Source organism: Balaenoptera physalus, assembly GCF_965194825.1.
Source record: "Balaenoptera physalus genome assembly, chromosome: 6".
Classification (NCBI taxonomy): Eukaryota; Metazoa; Chordata; class Mammalia; order Artiodactyla; family Balaenopteridae; genus Balaenoptera; species Balaenoptera physalus.
Genome location: NC_138885.1, coordinates 99,127,788 through 99,147,755, shown reverse-complemented (window position 1 = coordinate 99,147,755; position 19,968 = coordinate 99,127,788). Strand labels below are relative to the sequence as shown.

Below are 19,968 nucleotides of genomic sequence, written 5' to 3'. Positions count from 1 at the left end.
TGCTCCACTGGCTGTTAGCCAAATGCTGATTTTCTTCATGGGGAGTGTTAACCCTTCAAAAGAAACCCTGTGGAGGGATATCTAGCAAGGAATTGCTTTTTTTCTTTTTCCTTTTTCTTTTAGGGTGGATTTTATATATGGTTCATAAGTAGCGGAACTGTATGCTAGCTTGGAGTTTCTGGTGCAAGCTAATGCAGAGAATTGAGTAATGAGTGAGAGTGTGGTAAGAATAACCACCAGTAGTAAATTCCGTGCATTGTGTTTGCTCTGTTTCATTGGCTACTGTAGGTATTACCAGACAGCAATAACAAGCCCACATAGTTCACCTTCACATTGACAGTAAGGTATGAAGTTTATTTGGTCCATGAAGGTAATTAATGTTAATGGCAACATGAATTATGAGCAAAAACCAAAGTCAAAATATAGAGGCCATTGTATTGAGATGTCAGGCATGCTATTTTCATTAACATTTGGTTGTTTTTCATACACTCTTTTTTTTTTTTTTATAAATTTATTTACTTATTTATTTATTTATTTTTGTCTGTGTTGGGTCTTCGTTTCTGTGCGAGGGCTTTCTCTAGTTGTGGCGAGCGGGGGCCACTCTTCATCGCGGTGCGCGGGCCTCTCACTATCGCGGTCTCTCTTGTTGCGGAGCACAGGCTCCAGACGCGCAGGCTCAGTAGTTGTGGCTCACGGGCCTAGCTGCTCCGCAGCATGTGGGATCTTCCCAGCCCAGGGCTCGAACCCGTGTCCCCTGCATTGGCAGGCAGATTCTCAACCACTGCGCCACCAGGGAAGCCCCATACACTCTTTAACTGTCAATTTGAGTTATGTGTTTTAAATTGGATTCCCCGATTTTATGCCACATTTATGAGTATGGGAGAGATTTATTTGTCTAGTTACCGTGATTAGTGTAACCAATTTATAATTCAGTACAAACTGCAGCTGCCCTGTTCTGCATTATCCAGTTTACTTGTGGACATTTATCTAACTGGGAAATTGCTAAATGTCCATTTTACCTTGTAGTCTATAGATGTGATTATAAATGTAGATTTTCATAGAACAAGGAACATATATTATAGGTTAGAAGTAACCAGCAGTTTTTATGCTCCAGGAAATTAGCTAATTGATCTTTTCCCATGAACTTTTCCAGAACAACTTCTCTTCCACCCTCAGAGATTCATTGGTTTGTTAATTAAACAAGTAAGAATTGAGCACTTATTTTGTGCCATGGCACGTACCTCTTGTACTTGGAACCAGCAATACAATCTTGAAGAAAACAGGCACAATCCTTGCCTTCATGAAGGTTACAGTCTAGTGGGGGAGACACACAAGTAAGCAGGCTATTTTTACACAGAGTGAAAAGCATTATAATTGAGGAAATCAGTGTGCTATGGGAACACACAAGAGGGATGTTCAAAATGGACGTGGGAGGTCAGGGAAGAAGTGATACCTCAGCAAAGACCTGAAGGCTGAACGAGAGTTAGCCAAGTTGTGTGCCTGTGTGTTTTGGGGTGCGGGGTAGAGACGATGGAGATTTAAGAGGTAAGCCCAGGAAAGTAAGTGGACTTGAGCTCTTATAGGCAATGTTAAGGAGTATATGATTTATCCAGAAGATAATAGGGTTTTAATTTTAGAAAGCCCTCTCTGACTGCAGTGTGGCGAATGGATTAGTGGAGGGAAAGACTGAAGGGAGGAAACTGGATGGTGGGGTCTGAACTAAGGCCATAAAGAAGGAGAGCAATGGATAAATTTGACAGATCTCGTAGCGGTAGAATTAGCATGACTTGCTGATTTGGAGTGATTTGTGGGGGAGGGAGCCAGCAGGGTCAAGGATGATGATATCCTTCACTATATGGAGAATGCCAGGAGGAGGGGCAGGTTGAGGGTAAGATGAGGAGTTTGGTTTTGTGCATGTTAGGAGTTAGGGGATGTCTGAAAGGCAGCTGCGTGTGGGTCTAGAGCTCAGGATAATAATGTTTCTCATCTGTCACATGGACTGCTGCCAAAGCCATGGGGATGGAGAAGATCACCCAGGTGGAAGAGGAACTAAATAAGAGGGTTATGGGGAAAACGGAGGAACACCTACATTATGATGTGGGCATAGGAAGGGGGCTCATACAGGGGACCAGAAGGAACATCCAGAGATAAAGGAGAAATACCGGAAGAGACTACATCAGTGCTTTCATGAGAGCAATGCAAAGAGTGGGTGTTGAGTAGGTCAGATCCTGCTGAGAGGTCAGTCAGATGTGGAGTGAAAAACCTCCTGGGTTTAGCCAAAAGGAAAGTGTTGGTGACCTCTGCCTGTGCAGTTTCACCTGGGGCAGAATCAGTGCTTCTGCAGGGAGGAATGAATGGGTGAGAAGTGGAGTCAGAAAGCATAAAAAAAAAAAATTTCTTTAAGAAACTTGGAAGAGGAAAGGAGGAGGGACAGAGTATCCTACCTGTACAGGAACTTGGGAGACAAGGGAGTATTTTACTTATTTGTTTTTTCTTCTTTGAGAAGAGACATTCCTTTTGCATCACCCTGAATCTTGCACTACTGAATCCTTCCACTCTAAGACTACCAGAAAGCCCGATGTGCAGCAACTCATTTTGCCTGAACAGTGCAGGAGGAACCCTTGAGTTAATTAAAACCTTATCTCAGAGCTTCCTAAACTAATTGCTGTCACCACTCTCTCCACCAGTTTGTTGGTTTATAATGGGAGGAGATCAAAGAGACTGTGGTGACCCTTTCCCTGGTACCATATGGATGACCCCGGATGACCCCTGCTGGCATCCTGTACCCTGCCTTTGAGTTCACAAAGCACTACGTTATGTCATTTGATTTACATTCCAAAACAACCTTTGGAGAAGGTAGGACAGGGATCCTTATTTGACCTGCATTGAAATAACTAGAATTCAGGTTCAAATGACTTGCCTGGAATCACACATCTAGTAGTAGTGCATGGGCAGTTCAGGCCTTCTAATTCCAGATCTTGTGGTCCAAAAGTAATTACCCTTCACTGAGAGGTTAGATATGATGTTTATATTTTCACTGTAGTATGGTCATATAAAACTTAGGCATATCATATTTTAGTACACTTAAGAAACAAGACTGAAGATTGTGGGTCAACTTTGTTATTTTGCTTGAATCCCATATACATTGATATTTGTCCCCTATCCACCCGCTGTCCCCCAAAAAAGTTAAGTTGGTTTTAGAAGGTGGCAGTTTATTTGGACATGCCTTAATAGTCAAAGCATGTTTGAATTATTTATAGTCACATCTAATTTGAAAATATTCCTTTTAATTCTTTTGACAGAAACACTTATTTGCAGGTTTTTTTTTTTTTTAAGCAAACATTTTTACAAGTGTTTCTATTTATTGGCTAAATGAAAAATGATGTCTTCTGGAAACATTAGTAAAAGGTTTGGGCAATTAGGACTATGTAAACATTTGCAAAAGCACTTGTTTGGCCTAAATGGAGTCACAGTTATTATACCCTTGCAGACATTCCAAGCAATATGTCCAAGGTCACTGAGAGAATTGAGGTTAGCTATTTAGTTAGAGAACAGCCTTTTATTCTGTTTGTTCAGACACCTATCATCCACTATTCCCTGAGAGAATTTACAATGACACAGAAATAGTACAGAGGTGATTTTTTTTTTTTTGTAAATTAAGTACAAACTATTTCCCTGGATATTTAGCAATTAACTTTCTGAGTTGTGGGATTAACAAACAAAGATTTAAAAAATAAATATTAAAGTTGCTGAAGTTTGACATTAAAATTCAAAGCACCTTGTATGTAAAATTCTAGCTGTATTATCTCAGGGTAATTAGTTTGCTGTTAATTGTTATACAGGACAGTATGTGCATTTTAGAGGTTTGTTTCCACTCACTTACTGGCCATATTACCTTGGACAAAGTACTGCATTTCTTTAAATCTCAATTTCCTTATCTGTAAAGTGGTAATAATAATAGCAGCTCTCCGATAAGGTTGTTGTGAGGATTTAACAACATAATGAAGATAAAGGGCTTCACATAATGACCTTAGGAAGTGCTCAATAAATGTTAGTGATGACTCTTAAATCTTGGTCCTGGTGTAGGAGTTGTAAGAACTCTATTTTGTTTTTAAACGTTTCATTAAATACACCATTCCACATTTAACATATGTCCATCCACGTTGAAGGAGTCCTCTATAGGGCATTTTTGAAGGGTTTAGTATAACAGTAGTTGTCTCTGATGCTGGGCAACTATTTGAGTCCCAGCTACCATAAGCCTATCATCCTAATATCAGATCAAAACAGTCACAGAAATAAGACCAATCAGAGCTCCAGAATTCAACTTCAGAATGTTTACACGTTGCCGACTTGTTTTGCAAAAATCCATTTAGTACCAATGATGATAGTCCACAATAAAAGAAATTTAAACCCAGATTTGTGGATGAAAATGTAGTTCTTACTGTTCTTCCTCTTCATACTTTGTAAACTTTTCCTTTGTCCTGTATGACGGGCAGAGAGTTTTCTGGCCTTCATGTAGTACATAGTAAAATAACAAAGACTCGTCCTCTTATTTTACATTGCCTTGTCCTTATCTTTGAGGGTCAAAGACAATGTTTTGTCTGCTTTTGGCAGCCTTGCTTGTTTCCTGATGGAATTGGTGAGAGGCTGCTCGGTAGCCAACCAAGGTCAAGGTCATTGTCACAGATTGAGTCCAAAAGGGAGGGAGGGGTCGTGGGTGCAGCCCATCACCACTGGGTACGGCTGTCCTTTCAAATAAGAAGTGAGTCACCTTCTGCTTAGACCATATCATGGGTCTGGTACTCTCTGGGTGCCATTCAACAAAGACCCAGCCTCATTTTTTAGCAGGTTCAAATGTAGCCAGGAAAGAAAAAAAAATCAGTTAACTACTTCTCATGTACGTTCACCCTAAATGCCCAGAGGAACCAGTTTTGTGAATATGTGCTAACCCATAAGCTGGTTGTTGCTTTGACGGTTAAAGTGGTGAGTATTCTCCCTTCTGGTAATCAGCTGCGGTGACCTAAGGAATTAAAGTCAACAGGAAGTGAGGCAAGGATTCATTTCTCATGACATCTCAGCCACCCAGCAAATGCTTCTGTTGGCCAGGGATGTTTCTGTGGGTCGGATAGATTCTGTGGGTTGGATAGACTTGGGCAGCTTGTGAGGAAGCCCTCCGCACTTGTGCCTCCCATTTGTGCGATTGTTTGTTAGTTCACTTTGAGCTCAGCCTTTGGTGGGATCTTTAGAGACATTCCTGTAGGTTGACAGCTTCATGCCAGACGCAGCATCATTTTTAGAGCAGGTCTGATTGGTTTTATTTGTACGTTTCATTTGTCTTTGGTTTCTTTCAACTGAAGTCATCTCTGTATACATGTTATTATGTCATTCAATTGTGTTCTGTCACTTAAGACTTTTTATTGTCCCTTGATTAGTAATGACTTCTTATTTATGTTCCCATAACACCTTTTGTATACTTCTGTTAAGGTACTTTTTATACTTGGTTTTGTATTGTCTCCCCACTAGCTATTAAGCTCTTTGAGGGCAGAAGCTGTGTTTTGTGTCTGTAGCATCATCTAACATAGTGTTTGGGTACTTGGTCCATCCTCTGTGAGTGCTTGTGGAGTATAAATGGTTGTGTGGTTAGAAATCAACTAGCTTCTAATAGGAATAGTAATTGTTTTAGATTTTACAAAAATTTCACATATATTATCTGCATTTGTGCATTACAGCTCTCTAATGGAGAGGTGCATTGATGGAGACAGACGTTGGAAGGATTTCCATTTTGCAGATAAGAAGGGCCAAGACATCCTGAGTCAACCTGACTTGCTGGAGGTCATTCAGCTTAGAAGGCAGTGCTGGGACATGAACCCTTTCTTGGTGTCAGAAATGTGTGTTCTTCCCATTGCCACACGTCTGTCCCATCAAAAACCCTCAAAACTGGGTGGCTCATGGATTGAATTCACCTTACTCCTTGTTTATGGTCCTTCTAGCGTCAGGGCCCCTGAGTGATTTAAAGTGGTTTAAAAGGTAATTGAACTTGGACTCAGTAATTTGACAGGGATTCTAGGAACTTCTTTTTCTTCCCCATGGGGCCTTCGACTGACAATAGATGAGTCATTTTGGTCTCTATTTCATCATCTCTAACATAATCCTGCTACTTTACTTACCTCTCTCTGTTGAGATTACTACAAATTTTTATCAAGAAGCTTACCAAGTGCTTTATAAACCATACTCTAAACCATGCATGTGAAGACGATTATTCTCAATAAAGTCAATTAGTTATATGAGCTGATGACATCTTTAAATCTAAAGATGCTAATCTGAAAAGCTATTTCTTTAGCTTTTTCGGGTATCTTGCATAGCTGGGTCTCAATGTACCTCCTTGGGGTGGCCATCACGAGGTCTCATGCCAGCTGGTTTAGATGGCACCTCCATGTACTAGTTATTCCCTGTTACAGTTGGAGGGTGACTCTAGCACACGTGGTTTTCATGATGGAACTTTTCAACTTCTTCACCTCAGTCCTAGGATGAAGATAATTTGAGTGATTCTTTTGTTTGTTTTTAAATCACTGTTTCCTGCCATGGAGGTAACAGGGAATGGAAAACATTGAGTCTGCATTTTTAGACACTTAAGTAACTGAATTTTGTGTCTGTCTGTTTTGCTTCTAAAACCAGGACATTTTGGAATGCTGGTGGTTTTATGAAAATGGGCTTCTCAATCAGAAGTCTTGGCTTTCCAACGCAGTGGGTGCCACAGGGGCATAATAACATTGCTGCCTTCAATAGCAGAGCAATTGGAGATTTGAAGCCCCACACTTATATTTAGGTTGGTTTCTGGGAAAACATCTTGGGGCATCAAATGTCTCAATGATTTTTGCAAGTGGCAAACAGTAAGCGCAGAGATGGACTGAAAAATGCTTTCGGTTGATTGCCCGGGGGTGTTTCAAAGGGAACATGTCCTTTCTGGTATTAAAAAGAGCTTGAGCTCTAAGTCACTGGAAAATTAGACCAGCCAAGCTATGGATTTGGAGTGGTTAACAAAATAATTCCCAAGCACTGCATAGGCGCTTTGTTTCTATAAAAGGTCTGAGTGAGGTCTTTGCTACCTGACCTTTGCCATGTTATTTTTAAACCCGGTTTCAATAGCTTGGAAGCTTTTTCTAACCAAGAAAAAATTTAAAAGCTCAAGTCAACGTAACGTTTTGGAAAGCATGCCACATTTTACTTAAACGAGCTTATAATGAATTCAAATATACTTTCGCCAGAAAACCAGAGTGGTGTTTATATTTACAGACGTCAGTACTTTGAAAACATACTCTTTATGCAGTCGTTCATTCGGCCCATATTTCCTGAGCACCCATTGTGTTCTAGCCATTGTGTTAGGCCCCGTGAGGGTTGTGAAAATGAAATGGGGTAGAATTGCTGTGCCCAAGTTGCTCTAAGTCCAGCGGGGTAGGCGTGTGACCTCAGGAAAGTTACTAGGTATCATTTCGCCTCAGTTTCCTCATCTGTAAAAATGGGAATAATGGTACCCACTTTACACATGGTGAGGCTTAGAGATATAAAGTACTGAGCAATGTACCTGGCACAAAATATGCTTTTGGTAGTTATTATAATATAATATATTATAGTATAATAATATAATTATTATAATATAAGATAGTATAACTATTATCATCATCATTTCAGAAGGAACAGGCAGCATGCAGTGTAAGTTGTGGAGGCAGTACCAAAGCCATTCTCTGGACATTTAAAGAAAGAGCTGACCATTTTAGGGTGAGGAATCACAGAAAGCTTGTGGAAGAGGCGGCAGGTAAGCTTGAAGAGTGGATAGAATTTCAGTAGGTAGAGGTGGGGAGGCGGTGCCTCAGAGGTAACTGGAAGCAAGGTTTTGGAGTTGGGAAAGCCTAAAATTTGAGCAGTAGCATCCCAGTTTGGAGGAAAAGAATGTCTTACGGAAGGGAAGCGGGAAGTTGGACAGGCGAGCTAGTCCAAGACTGTGAAAGGCCTAGAGTGTCACGTTAGAGAGCTGGGCCCTGTTGTCAGTGGGAGCTGCATTGAAGGGTTTTATTTGCTACCGTCTCCCCAGTACCTCAGACAGCACCCAACCCATAGTGAGCAGTCAGCAAATAATTGTTGAGTGAACGACTGAGTGTGGCTTTAGACAAGTTGAGCTTCATTTTGCCAGATGGTAAGCCAGATAGAAATGTCCTACAGAAAGTTGGGGACATGGGACCAGAGTCCCATGGAGACTGAAGGTGGAAATTTGGGAGGTGTGAGCATGGAGGTAATTATGGGGCTAAACTGACCCGAGGAGTACGTGCGGCTGTAGTCAGAGAAGAGAGCTGAGGTGATGCCCCTATTTGATGAGCAGACCAGGAAGGAAAGGAGGAAGATGGAACAGAGAAGGAGAGGGTAGAAACGAGAGGAGAACAGAGAGCGCGGTGCCCATGAAACCTGGGGAGGAAAGGTTTGAGGAGGGGCCGGTTGATGTGCTCGAGGTGGGTCAGGGCTTTGCAGTGCCCTAGTGGCAGTATAGAGGGGAGGTCCCTGGATAGGGTGGAAGAGAGTTCAGTCAGATGGGGCCTTATGCCAGGCTGTAAGGTATCGGTGGGCACAGCACACTCCGAGACATTTCTTTTTTCTCTTCACGGTTAATAATTACTGGTATTTGCTTTTTGAGCAGGTCTTTAAACAGACAGTGTGCCCAAATTATGTACTGTATATAATCTGATTCCAATTAAATATTAGATAAAAACACACCTAACTATTTAGTTCTGAGATCATGACTGATTTTTATTTTCTTTTCCATATCTGTCAGTATTTTCCAGAGTTTTTATGTGTTTATTACCTTCATAACTGGGAAAAACACTACAAAATTATATTTCTAAATGGTATGTTCCTTAGGTATTGCCTGGCAATACACTTCTCATTTATTGAAACTTAGATAAATGTAGCCATTTAATGTTCCCTCAGGCCTATGAAGATGGGATTCCATTTGTGTTTCTAGCTGTCTTTCTCCTCTGAAAGAACCCCTGAACTCTTCTTATGAGGTCCACAGAGGCACCATTTCCTTATCTGCTGCTCTTGGCTTGCCGGTGCTCCATCAACATGCTTACATTGCAACATGTCTTTATGACAAAGCACCATGACAAAGCATAACCTCCTGTAGCCTGATAATCCAGAAGCATCCTTACTAGGGTCATATTCTCTTGTGGTGGAGCCTTTACATTATGTAGCTCTCAGAAAATTTACAGTCAGCTGTGGCCTTAACCAAAGTGAAGACCGTGTGAGAGCCACATGTGCTGACCATTCTTATAATCACCCTTGTTTCTCATGTTTGAAAATGAATTGGCAGAAACTGTTTATCCTAGGTGTCTTTGGTATTGCATTTTTCTCCATAGTCCAGCTGCTTCTAAAACTACATGGCACCAGACACCCTCTTGAGCACGCATTACGTTCTGAATACAAGCCATTTAGTCAAGTGGGAGGAAGTCAGCGATTTTACCATCCAGCTTGGGAGAAAGTGGCATCTCTGTGTGGGCCAGGCTGGTATTATTACTCATATCTGCTTCTACTTCTGTGTGGAAGGACTGCTGTATTCATCCTGCTAATTAGCCTTGCCTAATGAGCATGTAAACAGCAGATTTCCTTGTTAGGAAACAGTAATACACTGATTCTGCATCCTGTTAACATTTTGATGCATGCATTGGATTCTTTGGATTGAGCTTTTATGACAACGCTGACAAATGGACCTCCGTTTCTCAGTCTGTTACATTGGGGAAATAATCCTTTTTACAGAAAGGGTATTCTTTATAAAAATAAAATAAAGTGTCTGTAGATCATTGAGTTTGGCTGAAAAGTAGGGTGTTATAAATAGTTGGCTGCTGACTTGGCTGTTGTTGGGCTGACATATCTTTCCAGGGAAAGACAGGAGCAGGTGGTTCTTGAATGGGTGAGGTCCAGTGGAGGGCTCCATAATTATATAGCAGTTTACATTTTTTAAAGGTATGTTGGAACAGCTACCTGATGAATGAGCCACATGTGAAGCAATTTGATATTAGCAATGTTGTTGGATACAGGTAGCTGAGTAAGGTACCCAGAGGTTTAATGGTTTGCCAGAGGCCGCCCAGCACGTGTGTGATTGAGCCAGATTTAGAACACAGTTCTAATTAGCTCCTGATTTCCAATTTTTGTGTGGAGGCAAACCACACTGCACCCACACGGTGATTTCGCTCAGTTCACTTTGTCAGAGGAAAGTCCTGTTCATATTTTGACCTGTCTGAATATGTTATTATTATTATTGTTTTTTAATTTATTTATTTTGTTTATTTTTGGCTGCATTGGGTCTTTTTTTTTTGCATTGGGTCTTCATTGCTGCGTGCGGGCTTCTCATTGCGGTGGCTTCACTTGTTGCGGAGCACGGGCTCTAGGCACGCGGGCTTCAGTAGTTGCAGCACATAGGCTCAGTAGTTGTGGCTCGCAGGCTCTAGAGTGCAGGCTCAGTAGTTGTGGCTCGCAGGCTCTAGAGTGCAGGCTCAGTAGTTGTGGCTCGCAGGCTCTAGAGTGCAAGCTCAGTAGTTGTGGCTCACAGGCTCTAGAGTGCAGGCTCAGTAGTTGTGGTGCACAGGCTTAGTTGCTCCGCGGCATGTGGGATCTTCCCGGACCAGGGATCGAACCCATGTCCCCTGCATTGGCAGGCAGATTCTTAACCACTGCGCCACCAGGGAAGCCCATGTTGTTATTATTTTTTAATTAATTAATTTCAAAACCAAATGAGGCAAGCTAGTAAGAGGTGTTCATTTATGGAGACTAAACTTCGCATTAGACCCTTGTATTGTAGTGAATTTGAGGCCTATACATCCTAGGGAAAAGATAAATTCCAAAAGGAGAAAGGTTGGATAATGGAGCCCCAAAAGATGAAGACATAGAGATTATATAGGAGGGTCAGTAAGGCATCATGCCTGCTGTCAAGTAGCTTGGAGTGTAGAGTGGGATGGAGAGAAATTGTTCATCATTACAGTACATTGTGGCAAACCCAGGGTGTTCCGAGAGCCTGAGCAATTCGGAAGGCTCCCCAGCTTGGGCCAAAACATGGAGGAGTAAAATGTTGGTTAGGAACGACAAACTGGAGAAGTGGATAGGTCATGAAGGGCGATGAATGTCATGCAAAGGAGTAACAATGTATTCATTCAACGTGTGTCTATCTAGTGCCTTTTGTGTGTGTGTGTCAGGCATTCTCTATGTACTTGGGATACATTAGTGAACAAAATAAGCATCAATTCCTGCCCTCGAGGAGCTTATACTTTAGTGGGGTGAGAGAAACACTAGACATTAAATAATAAGTAAATTGAGTGGTTTGTTAGAAGATGGTAGATGCATAAGGAAGAAGGGTCCAGCCAGGTGATCGAGGTTAACGTGAGCAGTAGTAAGTCATGTTGATAGTATCTACTCTTGTTATGATATGATGAGAATGGCACTTTACCTCTGTAGTTTTTCTCCCCCAAATATACAGCCCTAGTCTTAACATGAGAAAACGTTAAACAAATCCCAGTTGAGAGACAGTCTATAAAATACCTGACCAGCACTCCTCAAAACTGTCAAAGTCATCAAAAACAAGTAAAGTCTGAGAAACCATCACAGCCGAGAGAACGCTAAAGAGACGTGACAACTAAATGCCATGTGGTATCCTGGATAGGATCCTTGAACAGGAAAAGGATATTAGGGAGAAGTTGAGGAAATCTGAACAAAGTATGAACTTTAGTTAACAATAATGTATGAATATTGGTTCATTAATTGTGACAAATGTACCACATTAATGCAAGATGTTACATGGAGGAAACTGTGTGTGGGGTATATGGGAGCTCATTGTACTGTCTTTGCAATAATTCTTTAAATCTAAAACTGTTCTAAAATTAAAAGGTTATTAAAAAAAAATAAAAAACAGAGTAAAGGGGATCAGAAGTCCAGGGCAGAGACACATGTCATAATTTAAAATAGGGTGGCCAGGGGAGGCCTCATTGAGAAGGTGACATGAACAGTCACTTAAAGAGAGAGTTCACCATGTTGGTATTGGGAACCAATGCAAAGACCCTGAGGTGAAAACATGTCTGCAAGTTGGAGAACCGGCAGGGCAGCTGGTGTGGAAGGGAGGGTGGGGGGTAAGGAGAGTATGAGGTCATAGAGGAAAGGTGATGGAACCCATCAGGTGAGGGCTTTTAGGCTGTTGTTATTCATGTGCTATACCGTGTGCCGGAACCATGCCATGCATTGTCCTATTTAATTCTCTCAACTATTTTAGGAGAGAGGTATTATTAACTTGCTGATTTTGCAAATGAGAAAACTGAGATTAGGAAGTGACTTACTGAAGTCCCATTCCTGGTAATTGATGGAGCTGCCGTTCCTTTCTTCCTCCTGAGACCCAAAGTTGTCACTCCTGACTTCTTCCTCCTCTCCTCAGGGGGCTGGACTAGATCTTCTAGGCCAGGAATTGGCAAACCACAGCCCACTGGAAAATCTGGCCCTCTGCTTGTTTTTTGGTTGTTTGTTTGTTTTTTTTTTTTTTTTTTTAAACTTTTATTATTATTATTTTTTTAATTTTTATTTATTTATTTATTTTTAATTTATGGCTATGTTGGGTCTTCGTTTCTGTGCGAGGGCTTTCACTAGTTGTGGCAAGTGGGGGTCACTCTTCATCGCTGTGCGCGGGCCTCTCACTATCGCGGCCTCTCTTGTTGCGGAGCACAGGCTCCAGACACGCAGGCTCAGTAATTGTGGCTCACGGGCCCAGCCGCTCCGCGGCATGTGGGATCCTCCCAGACCAGGGCTCGAACCCGTGTTCCCTGCATTAGCAGGCAGATTCTCAACCACTGCGCCACCAGGGAAGCCCGGTTGTTTGTTTTAAGTCGTGGTAAAAAACATACAATTTACCATCTAATCCTTTTAAGGTCAGTAGTGTTTATATTCACATTGCTGTGAAACAGATCTCCAGAACTTTTCATCTTGCAAATCTGAAACTCTATACCCATTAAACAGTAACTCCCTTTTCCCTCCTCCCCTCCAGACCTGGTAACCTCCATTCTACCTTTTTATTTCCATGAATATGACTTCTTAATATACATTGAATCATGCCGTATTTCTTTTTGTAACTGGTTTATTTTACTTAGTATGATGTCCTCGAGGTTCATTCATGTTGTAGCATGTGACAGGATTTCCTTCCTCTCAAAGGCTGAATAATATTCCATTGTATGGATATACCATATTTTGGTTATCTGCCTGTTTTGTAAATAAAGCTTTATCAGAACACAGACATGTCCATTCATTTCCATGTTGTCTGTGGCAATTTACCCCACTACAGCCGTAGACCTGAGTAGTTGCAAAAGTGACTGTGTGGCCCACAAAGCCTAAACTGTTTATTACTGGTTCTTTACAGAAAATGTTTGCTGAGCCCTGTTTTACTGGGGAGACTCTGAAGGGTTAAGAGAAACGATGTGGAGGCTGCTTTAGAAGGAGGAAGACAAGAGGCAGGAAGACCCTGCTGCCTTTGTTGGGTGACAGAGACATGGGTATGGGACTTGCCCTCGAGAAGCTTATAGTCTAATTGAGGGAAAAAGACAGTCTGCAAAGTTGACTTGTTTAGTGATGCTTTAGATATTTGGGGAAGGGAGAGATCCGAAAGGATTGAGTCTCAGGAAAGACTTCATAGAGGGTTGGGATTTGGGATGGGATGGGATGGATCGGATTGCTAGAGTGTGGAGGAGTGCATCAGCCTTCTCACCACACCTTAACAGATGAGTAAGACATTGGAGGCATTTAGAGCAGTGTCTAAATAGTAAGTGCTCTCTAGAATGTAAGTTCCACAAGGGTAGGATTTATGTCTGTCTTGTTCACTGTCGTATCACCAGTGCCTAGAACACAGTAGCTGCTTCAGTAAATGTTTATGGAATGAATAAATCACTGCAACTCTCAAATTCTTTTTAGCTATTTAATTCGTACTGTGAAAATACAGGCAAAGGGCTGGATCTCTCACATTGGTCTGTTAATTCATTTATTACACTAAAGAGTAATTTTTTTTGGCTGTTGTTAAAGCAGTACCTCTATTGTTTATTGCTAGAGATAATCATTATGTGGTAAGAGGAATGTAAGTCAGGTACTAACAACAAAAGAAAAAGGGGGAAAAGAAAACAATGTCGTGATTCTAAAGATAACCACTCAAAAATAATTCATTCATTTATTCAACAAATATTTATTGAACTGCAACTGTGTTTAGGGGGTCCATGGTGAACAAAATTGACAGTTGCTGCATAAGGGGATATTGACACCAAAACTAGTAATTACAAATGTGATGTGTATAGCTTACAGAAGTGCTGGTGCCCTTCTGAACCAAGGCCCCTCTGTCCTTAAACAAGTACATTTAACCTAGTCTGGGACACCAGAGAATGCTTCCCTAAGGAAGTGGTTAAGTCCTGATTATTGTTTGCTGTGTGGCAAACTACTCTGAAATTTAGTGCCTGAAAACAATTTATTATCTCTCATGTTTCTGGGCTAACTGGACTCAGCTGGAAAATTCTCACTTGGGCATCTCTTATGATACTGACTGGGGCTGGAATCATCGGAGAGCTCAACTGGGCTGTTATTCAAGATGGCTTCTTCCCTCACATGTCTGGTGCCTCTGTGCTCTAGCATGTGGCCTCTCCCTCCAGCAGAGTAGCCTGGACTTTCTATATAATCAGCTTAGAGCTCCAAGAGACAGGAAGAGGAAGCCACCAGGCCAGTCAAAGGCTGAACCCCCAATGGGCACAGCATTATTTCTGCCACACTCTACTGATCAAAACATCACAAGCTTTGCCCCGATTCATGGGAGTGGAAAAGTAAACTCACTTCTTGATGGGGAAGTAGCAAGTTCTCATTGCCGAAAAGCACGTGGGATAGGAGATACTGTTGTGGCCCTCTTTAGAGAATACAGGTCTGTCACTTGATGTTAGATTGGACCCTGAAGGATGATTAGGCATTGATGCGATGGGCAAAAGAGTCCAGGAGGCAGTAACCCCTCCAGCGACGGGAACAGCCCGTGGGCAGGCCTGGAGATCAAAATGGTAAACCTTGAAGGAGGAACTGAAAGTCCTTTGTGACTAATTGGAGGAATGAGGGGAGGAAGAGTGGCATGGAAATGCTGGGGCACACAGTGAAGAGTAGAGTATGGTTTTGAAGGGTAAATGCATACTTACATCAGAAAGCAAAGAGAATAGCTGTGTAGGTTCCAGACAGAAGCGATGGAAAGCACAGTGAAATTCCTAGAATAGGAAGAACAGATTAGCCCAGAGGACTTGGGGTGGACTTGGGGATGGTTCAGGGAAATCTTACCCCAAATTACATAGCTAGTATGAGACAGAATTAGGATTTGGACCTAGCTCTGACTCTAGATCCACTAGATTGCTTGCTATTTCTCCACTGCATTGCTCACCACACTGCCTATGGAAAGTCATTTTATATAATAAACTTGAAAATCCCTTGCTAACCAAAAGGTGATTTACTCTTCCTAATTTCTTCCAAGCCATCCAGGCAAATACCTTCTAAGTTTTCTAGACTCAGCTCAGAGGGCACCTCCTTTTGAAGGCCTTCTTAATCTCTCCCTCACCTTTGCTGGCAAGTGACCCCTCCCTCCTTCCCCCACCAAATCTGTTTCCGTCCTCTATCAAGGCAGTTTTTTGGACTTATTTTCTTAGGCTCATCATGATAGACTGTGAGCCTCTTTAGGGCAAGGACTGTATCTTATTCATCCTTCCATCTTCAGCATCTTGGACCTGTCGTGACCTTAATGGATGGTAGACGAGTGGTTTCCAGAATCCCTTGTTAAACAGCATTGAAATGGTTCTCAAGTTGAATTGTTACTGCCCTTAATGAGGATTAAATGAGGCATTGCATAGGGAAGTGTCCCTGGGACTTCTTACTTTCTGTGGGCCTCAGTGTCCCCTCCGTGAAAGGTTGGGGTTGAGAGGATGATCTCGAAGGTCCCGTCCTTGTCTAACAGTCTACAATCTTAGAAGGCGGTGTGATGGAGAGTTCCACAAGCCCGCAGTGCTGGCCGTCAGTGGTTATATGCTCCTAGCCAGCCTGTGAATACCAAAGCAGGGAGCACAAAGAGTATATTCCTAGACATTTTGATTTAATAAAAATAGAAAGAAAGAAAGAATCAGTTTGAAGGTATTTACTCTCTCTAGTATGATTAAAGACTGAATTTTAAGAACTAGGTAAGAAAAGGAATATTCATAATAGAATCTTAGATGAATAACTTGGTGCTCTGCACCTTGGTGCCTCTTCTATAAAATGGGAAATTCATATTTTATTATGTTCATTTAAAATTTTAGTAAATAAAGAACTAGAAGTTTTAAGATTTATTATGTATTTCTTTTTCTTAGCGTCTGGTGTACAAGACAAAACTGAAAAATTCCAAGTTTCAAAATGACGGAAGTAGTGAAACTCTGCTATAGGATTCAAGAGACTCAAGGCTTAGCATAGACACAGCAAACAAAACCATGTTTGCAGCTAGAAAAATATTATAACTGATCTTATCACCAAAAATCAATCTGTGCCTTGCTTCATGAGTGCTAACATAATAAATATGAAAATGTAAAAAGTAGACAAGTTCACAGTCATTATCACTTTATAAGAGGTTAGCCACCAAGTTCCTGTGACCTGCAAACCTTCTTGATACATTTAAAATAAAGGGCTGTATATAGTAGTTATACTTACACACATTAAGCAATGTAGATTGGTGCTGTTGATTTAAATGTAGTGATTTAATGACCTAAGTGCTAAAAATGATTTTAATTAACCACAGAAATTGTGCAGTTTTAAAGAAGAAAGCACATTTATGTACCTTTGCAGCAACTTGCAAAGGTGTTGCTAATTGCCTAGTTTTACCTGCTTGTAAGTAGTTAAGGAAAACAAAGCTTACCTAGTTGTTTTGTTTCTTTGTTCGTTTTTTTGGTAAAGATACAAAGGTGTATGTTGAGCACATGAAGTGTGGCTAGTGTGACTGAGGAACTTTATTTGATTTTTAATCAGTTTAAATTTATTTATTTATTTATTTTCTAAATTTTAAAAAAATATTTATTTATTTTTTTGGCAGTGTTGGGTCTTCGTTGCCGTGCATGGGCTTTCCCTAGCTGCGGCGAGCAGGGGCTACTCTTCATTGAGGTGCAAAGGCTTCTCATTGCAGTGGCTTCTCTTGTTGCGCAGCGTGGGCTCTAGGCGCGCAGGCTTCAGTAGTTGTGGCATGCGGGTTCAGTAGTTGTGGCTCATGGGCTTTGGAGCGCAGGCTCAGTAGTTGTGGCGCACAGGCTTAGTTGCTCTGCAGCATGTGGGATCTTCCTGGACCAGGGCTCGAACCCGTGTCCCCTGAATTGTCACGTGGCTTCTTAACCATTGCATCACCAGGGAAGCCCAGTAAATTTAAATTTAAATGGCCATGTATGGCTAGTGTCTACCATACTGGACAGCATCACTGTTCTCGTTTGGCCTGGCCTTGGAGATCTAGCATTTCCCAGACAGTGTGGTTAGTGTTAGGATTCTTTCTGCCCAGCCCCAAGGCTGGACCTACTCATAGGCCAATCCTCAAAGCCTCAGGGAGTTTGGATCCTGAAGCCTTTTTGCAAGATGACTGGAAGAATTGTGAAGTCCAGAGTCATCATCAGGCATTACATAATCTAACCTTAGGAAACACAGCACAAAAACATTCAGGTTAATAAAAGGGCCATTCTCCCTCTCTACTTCCCCCTTGCACCTTTGAGCCTGACAAACCATCAGTGCCTTCAAGGTTTGTGACAGGACTCATGCATTTATGACTTTCGGACTGATTACGATATAAGTGCAGTCACAGAATTCCTCGTCTCTTTGGCTAACTCTTTTAGGTCAGTATCACAGAGATTTGCCCGGGCAGTCTTTTCACAGCTGCTCTCAAAGGCTTCTCTGTGTGAGTAAAAGCTGCTGACCTTAATTCCCCTTATCAAGAGTCCCACCCTGCTCTGTGTAAGCTCAATACAATGTAGTGATGTGTACTCTTTTTTTTTTTTTTTTAAGATTTTAAATTGTATTTATTTGACTGCATTGGGTCTTCGTTGCTGCACGATGGCTTTCTCTAGTTGCAGCGAGCTGGGGCTACTCTTCATTGCGGTGCGCGGGCTTCTCCTTGCAGTGGCTTCTCTTGCTGCGGAGCACGGGCTCTAGGCACGTGGGCTTCAGTAGTTGTGGCATGCAGGTTCAGTAGTTGTGGCATGTGGGCTCTGGAGTGCAGGCTCAGTAGTTGTGGCCCACGGGCTTAGTTGCTCCACAGCATGTGAGATCTTCCCAGACCGGGGATCGAACCAGTGTCGCCACATTGGCAGGCGGATTCTTATCCACTGCGCCACCAGGGTAGTCCCAGTGATGTGTACTCTTGACAGTGGAACTTCTCTGTAGGTGTTGTCCACGTTTGGGCATGACTGCCATGGAAGAGATGTAAAGATGAGGAAGTAAGAGGGCAGATTTATGTATATAGAATACAATGGGGCTTCCCTGGTGGTGCAGTGGTTGAGAGTCTGCCTGCCAATTCAGGTGACACGGGTTCGAGCCCTGGTCTGGGAGGATCCCACATGCCACGGAGCAACTAGGCCCGTGAGCCACAGTTACCGAGCCTGCGCGTCTGGAGCCTGTGCTCCGCGACAAGAGAGGCCGCGATAGTGAGAGGCCCGCGCACCGCGATGAAGAGTGGCCCCCACTCGCCGCAACTAGAGAAAGCCCTCGCACAGAAACGAAGACCCAACACAGCCATAAATAAATAAATAAATAATTAAAAAAAAAAAGAATACAATGATATAGAATACAATGAACTATGTGCCAATGTTGTTCTTTTCATTTTCTTTCAGGAAATTAAAGATGGTGGTGACATTGCCTTGACAAGCACTTCCTGTTGTCTTTACAGAGGTCTCACTGAAGAATAATCTCAAAGGAATGTTTGTCTCCCAGTACCTTTGTTGATGATTGTTGTCATCTAGCAGATGCTTTTAATGTCCCAGAAAACATCAACCACCCTTGTGCTTGACCTGCTCTGGGCAGCTGAATGAAAGTTCCTTCCAGTTGTTTCCAGAACTCTGTTGCCCATAACACCTCTCTTCGTCGGGTGAATGTTCATGAAGCCCTTTCCTGAACCAGCTTAGGAGGCTTAGGCCTCTTGGAGCCTGTGACATGGAAGCTTTGGAAGTGGATGATATCAGCCCAGCCCTGGAAGTTACTGAGGATTTCTTTAGTACTTTTGATAGTAAGCTAGAAAAGGCTGTGCAGCAAGCAGAGGTTTATGGGATTCAGGAAGTCCCTGAACTGGTGGGGCATGAGGTCCTCAGTAACATAGACAATGGTGCTATCAGAAGTGTCTCCTCCCTGGGCAAGGGAGGCATGATCTGGGACCATTGTAAGACCAGGTTCTTAGAAACCAAAGCTCAAAATGTCTTCCCTGCCAAAGAACAGTTTATGGTCCAGAAAGGGACAACCCCAGATAATCTGTCCTGGATGGAACAAAAGGAAGCTTCAACCTTTGAGTTTTTCAACATCTGTCAGCGTCGGAGGGACAGACCTCGTTCTGTGAATGACTTATTGGATGAGACCTCTACTTTTAAGCCCGGCCATGCTCGATCGAGGTCAGATGTTACCCAGGTGGACTGGCGGGTGGTCCTCAAAACCACGCCTCTGCAGCAGCAGCAACAACCACCTCTTCAGGGCCCTCACTTCACCAGGCCGTCTTTCCTGTTGTCCTCATCAGACAAGGTAGAAGATGCTCAAGGAAATATGGGTATGTTTTTATATCTGACTGCAATTAAACAATTGTTGATTTTCCTTTGTCTATCTTGCATCTACCTCATGAGACTCTTACTCTCCATTGTCCATGTCTGGCTTTGCCTACTTAAGCCCCCTCTTCCATTTACCTTTGCACTT

At 42.3% G+C, this 19,968-nt stretch overlaps 1 protein-coding gene and 1 long non-coding RNA gene across 14 annotated transcripts in view; one reads left to right on the top strand and one right to left on the bottom strand.

Moving 5' to 3' along the window:
* PLEKHM3 (pleckstrin homology domain containing M3) overlaps window positions 1–19,968 on the top strand; it is a gene marked incomplete at its 3' end in the record, with an annotated part of 187,702 nt that overhangs the window by 5,084 nt on the left and 162,650 nt on the right. For 12 of the 13 annotated variants that reach the window (XM_082467053.1, XM_082467058.1, XM_082467060.1 and 9 more), the window contains exon 2: window positions 18,906–19,825. In XM_082467053.1, the coding sequence (XP_082323179.1) occupies window positions 19,225–19,825 (601 nt within the window). In that variant the 5' untranslated portion in view covers window positions 18,906–19,224. Of the gene's footprint in view, window positions 1–7,689; window positions 7,814–18,905; window positions 19,826–19,968 lie in introns of all 13 variants that reach the window. The other variant, XM_082467059.1, reaches the window with a different exon arrangement.
* LOC309663464 overlaps window positions 1–19,968 on the bottom strand; it is a 142,627-nt gene that overhangs the window by 39,130 nt on the left and 83,529 nt on the right. The window lies entirely within an intron of this gene.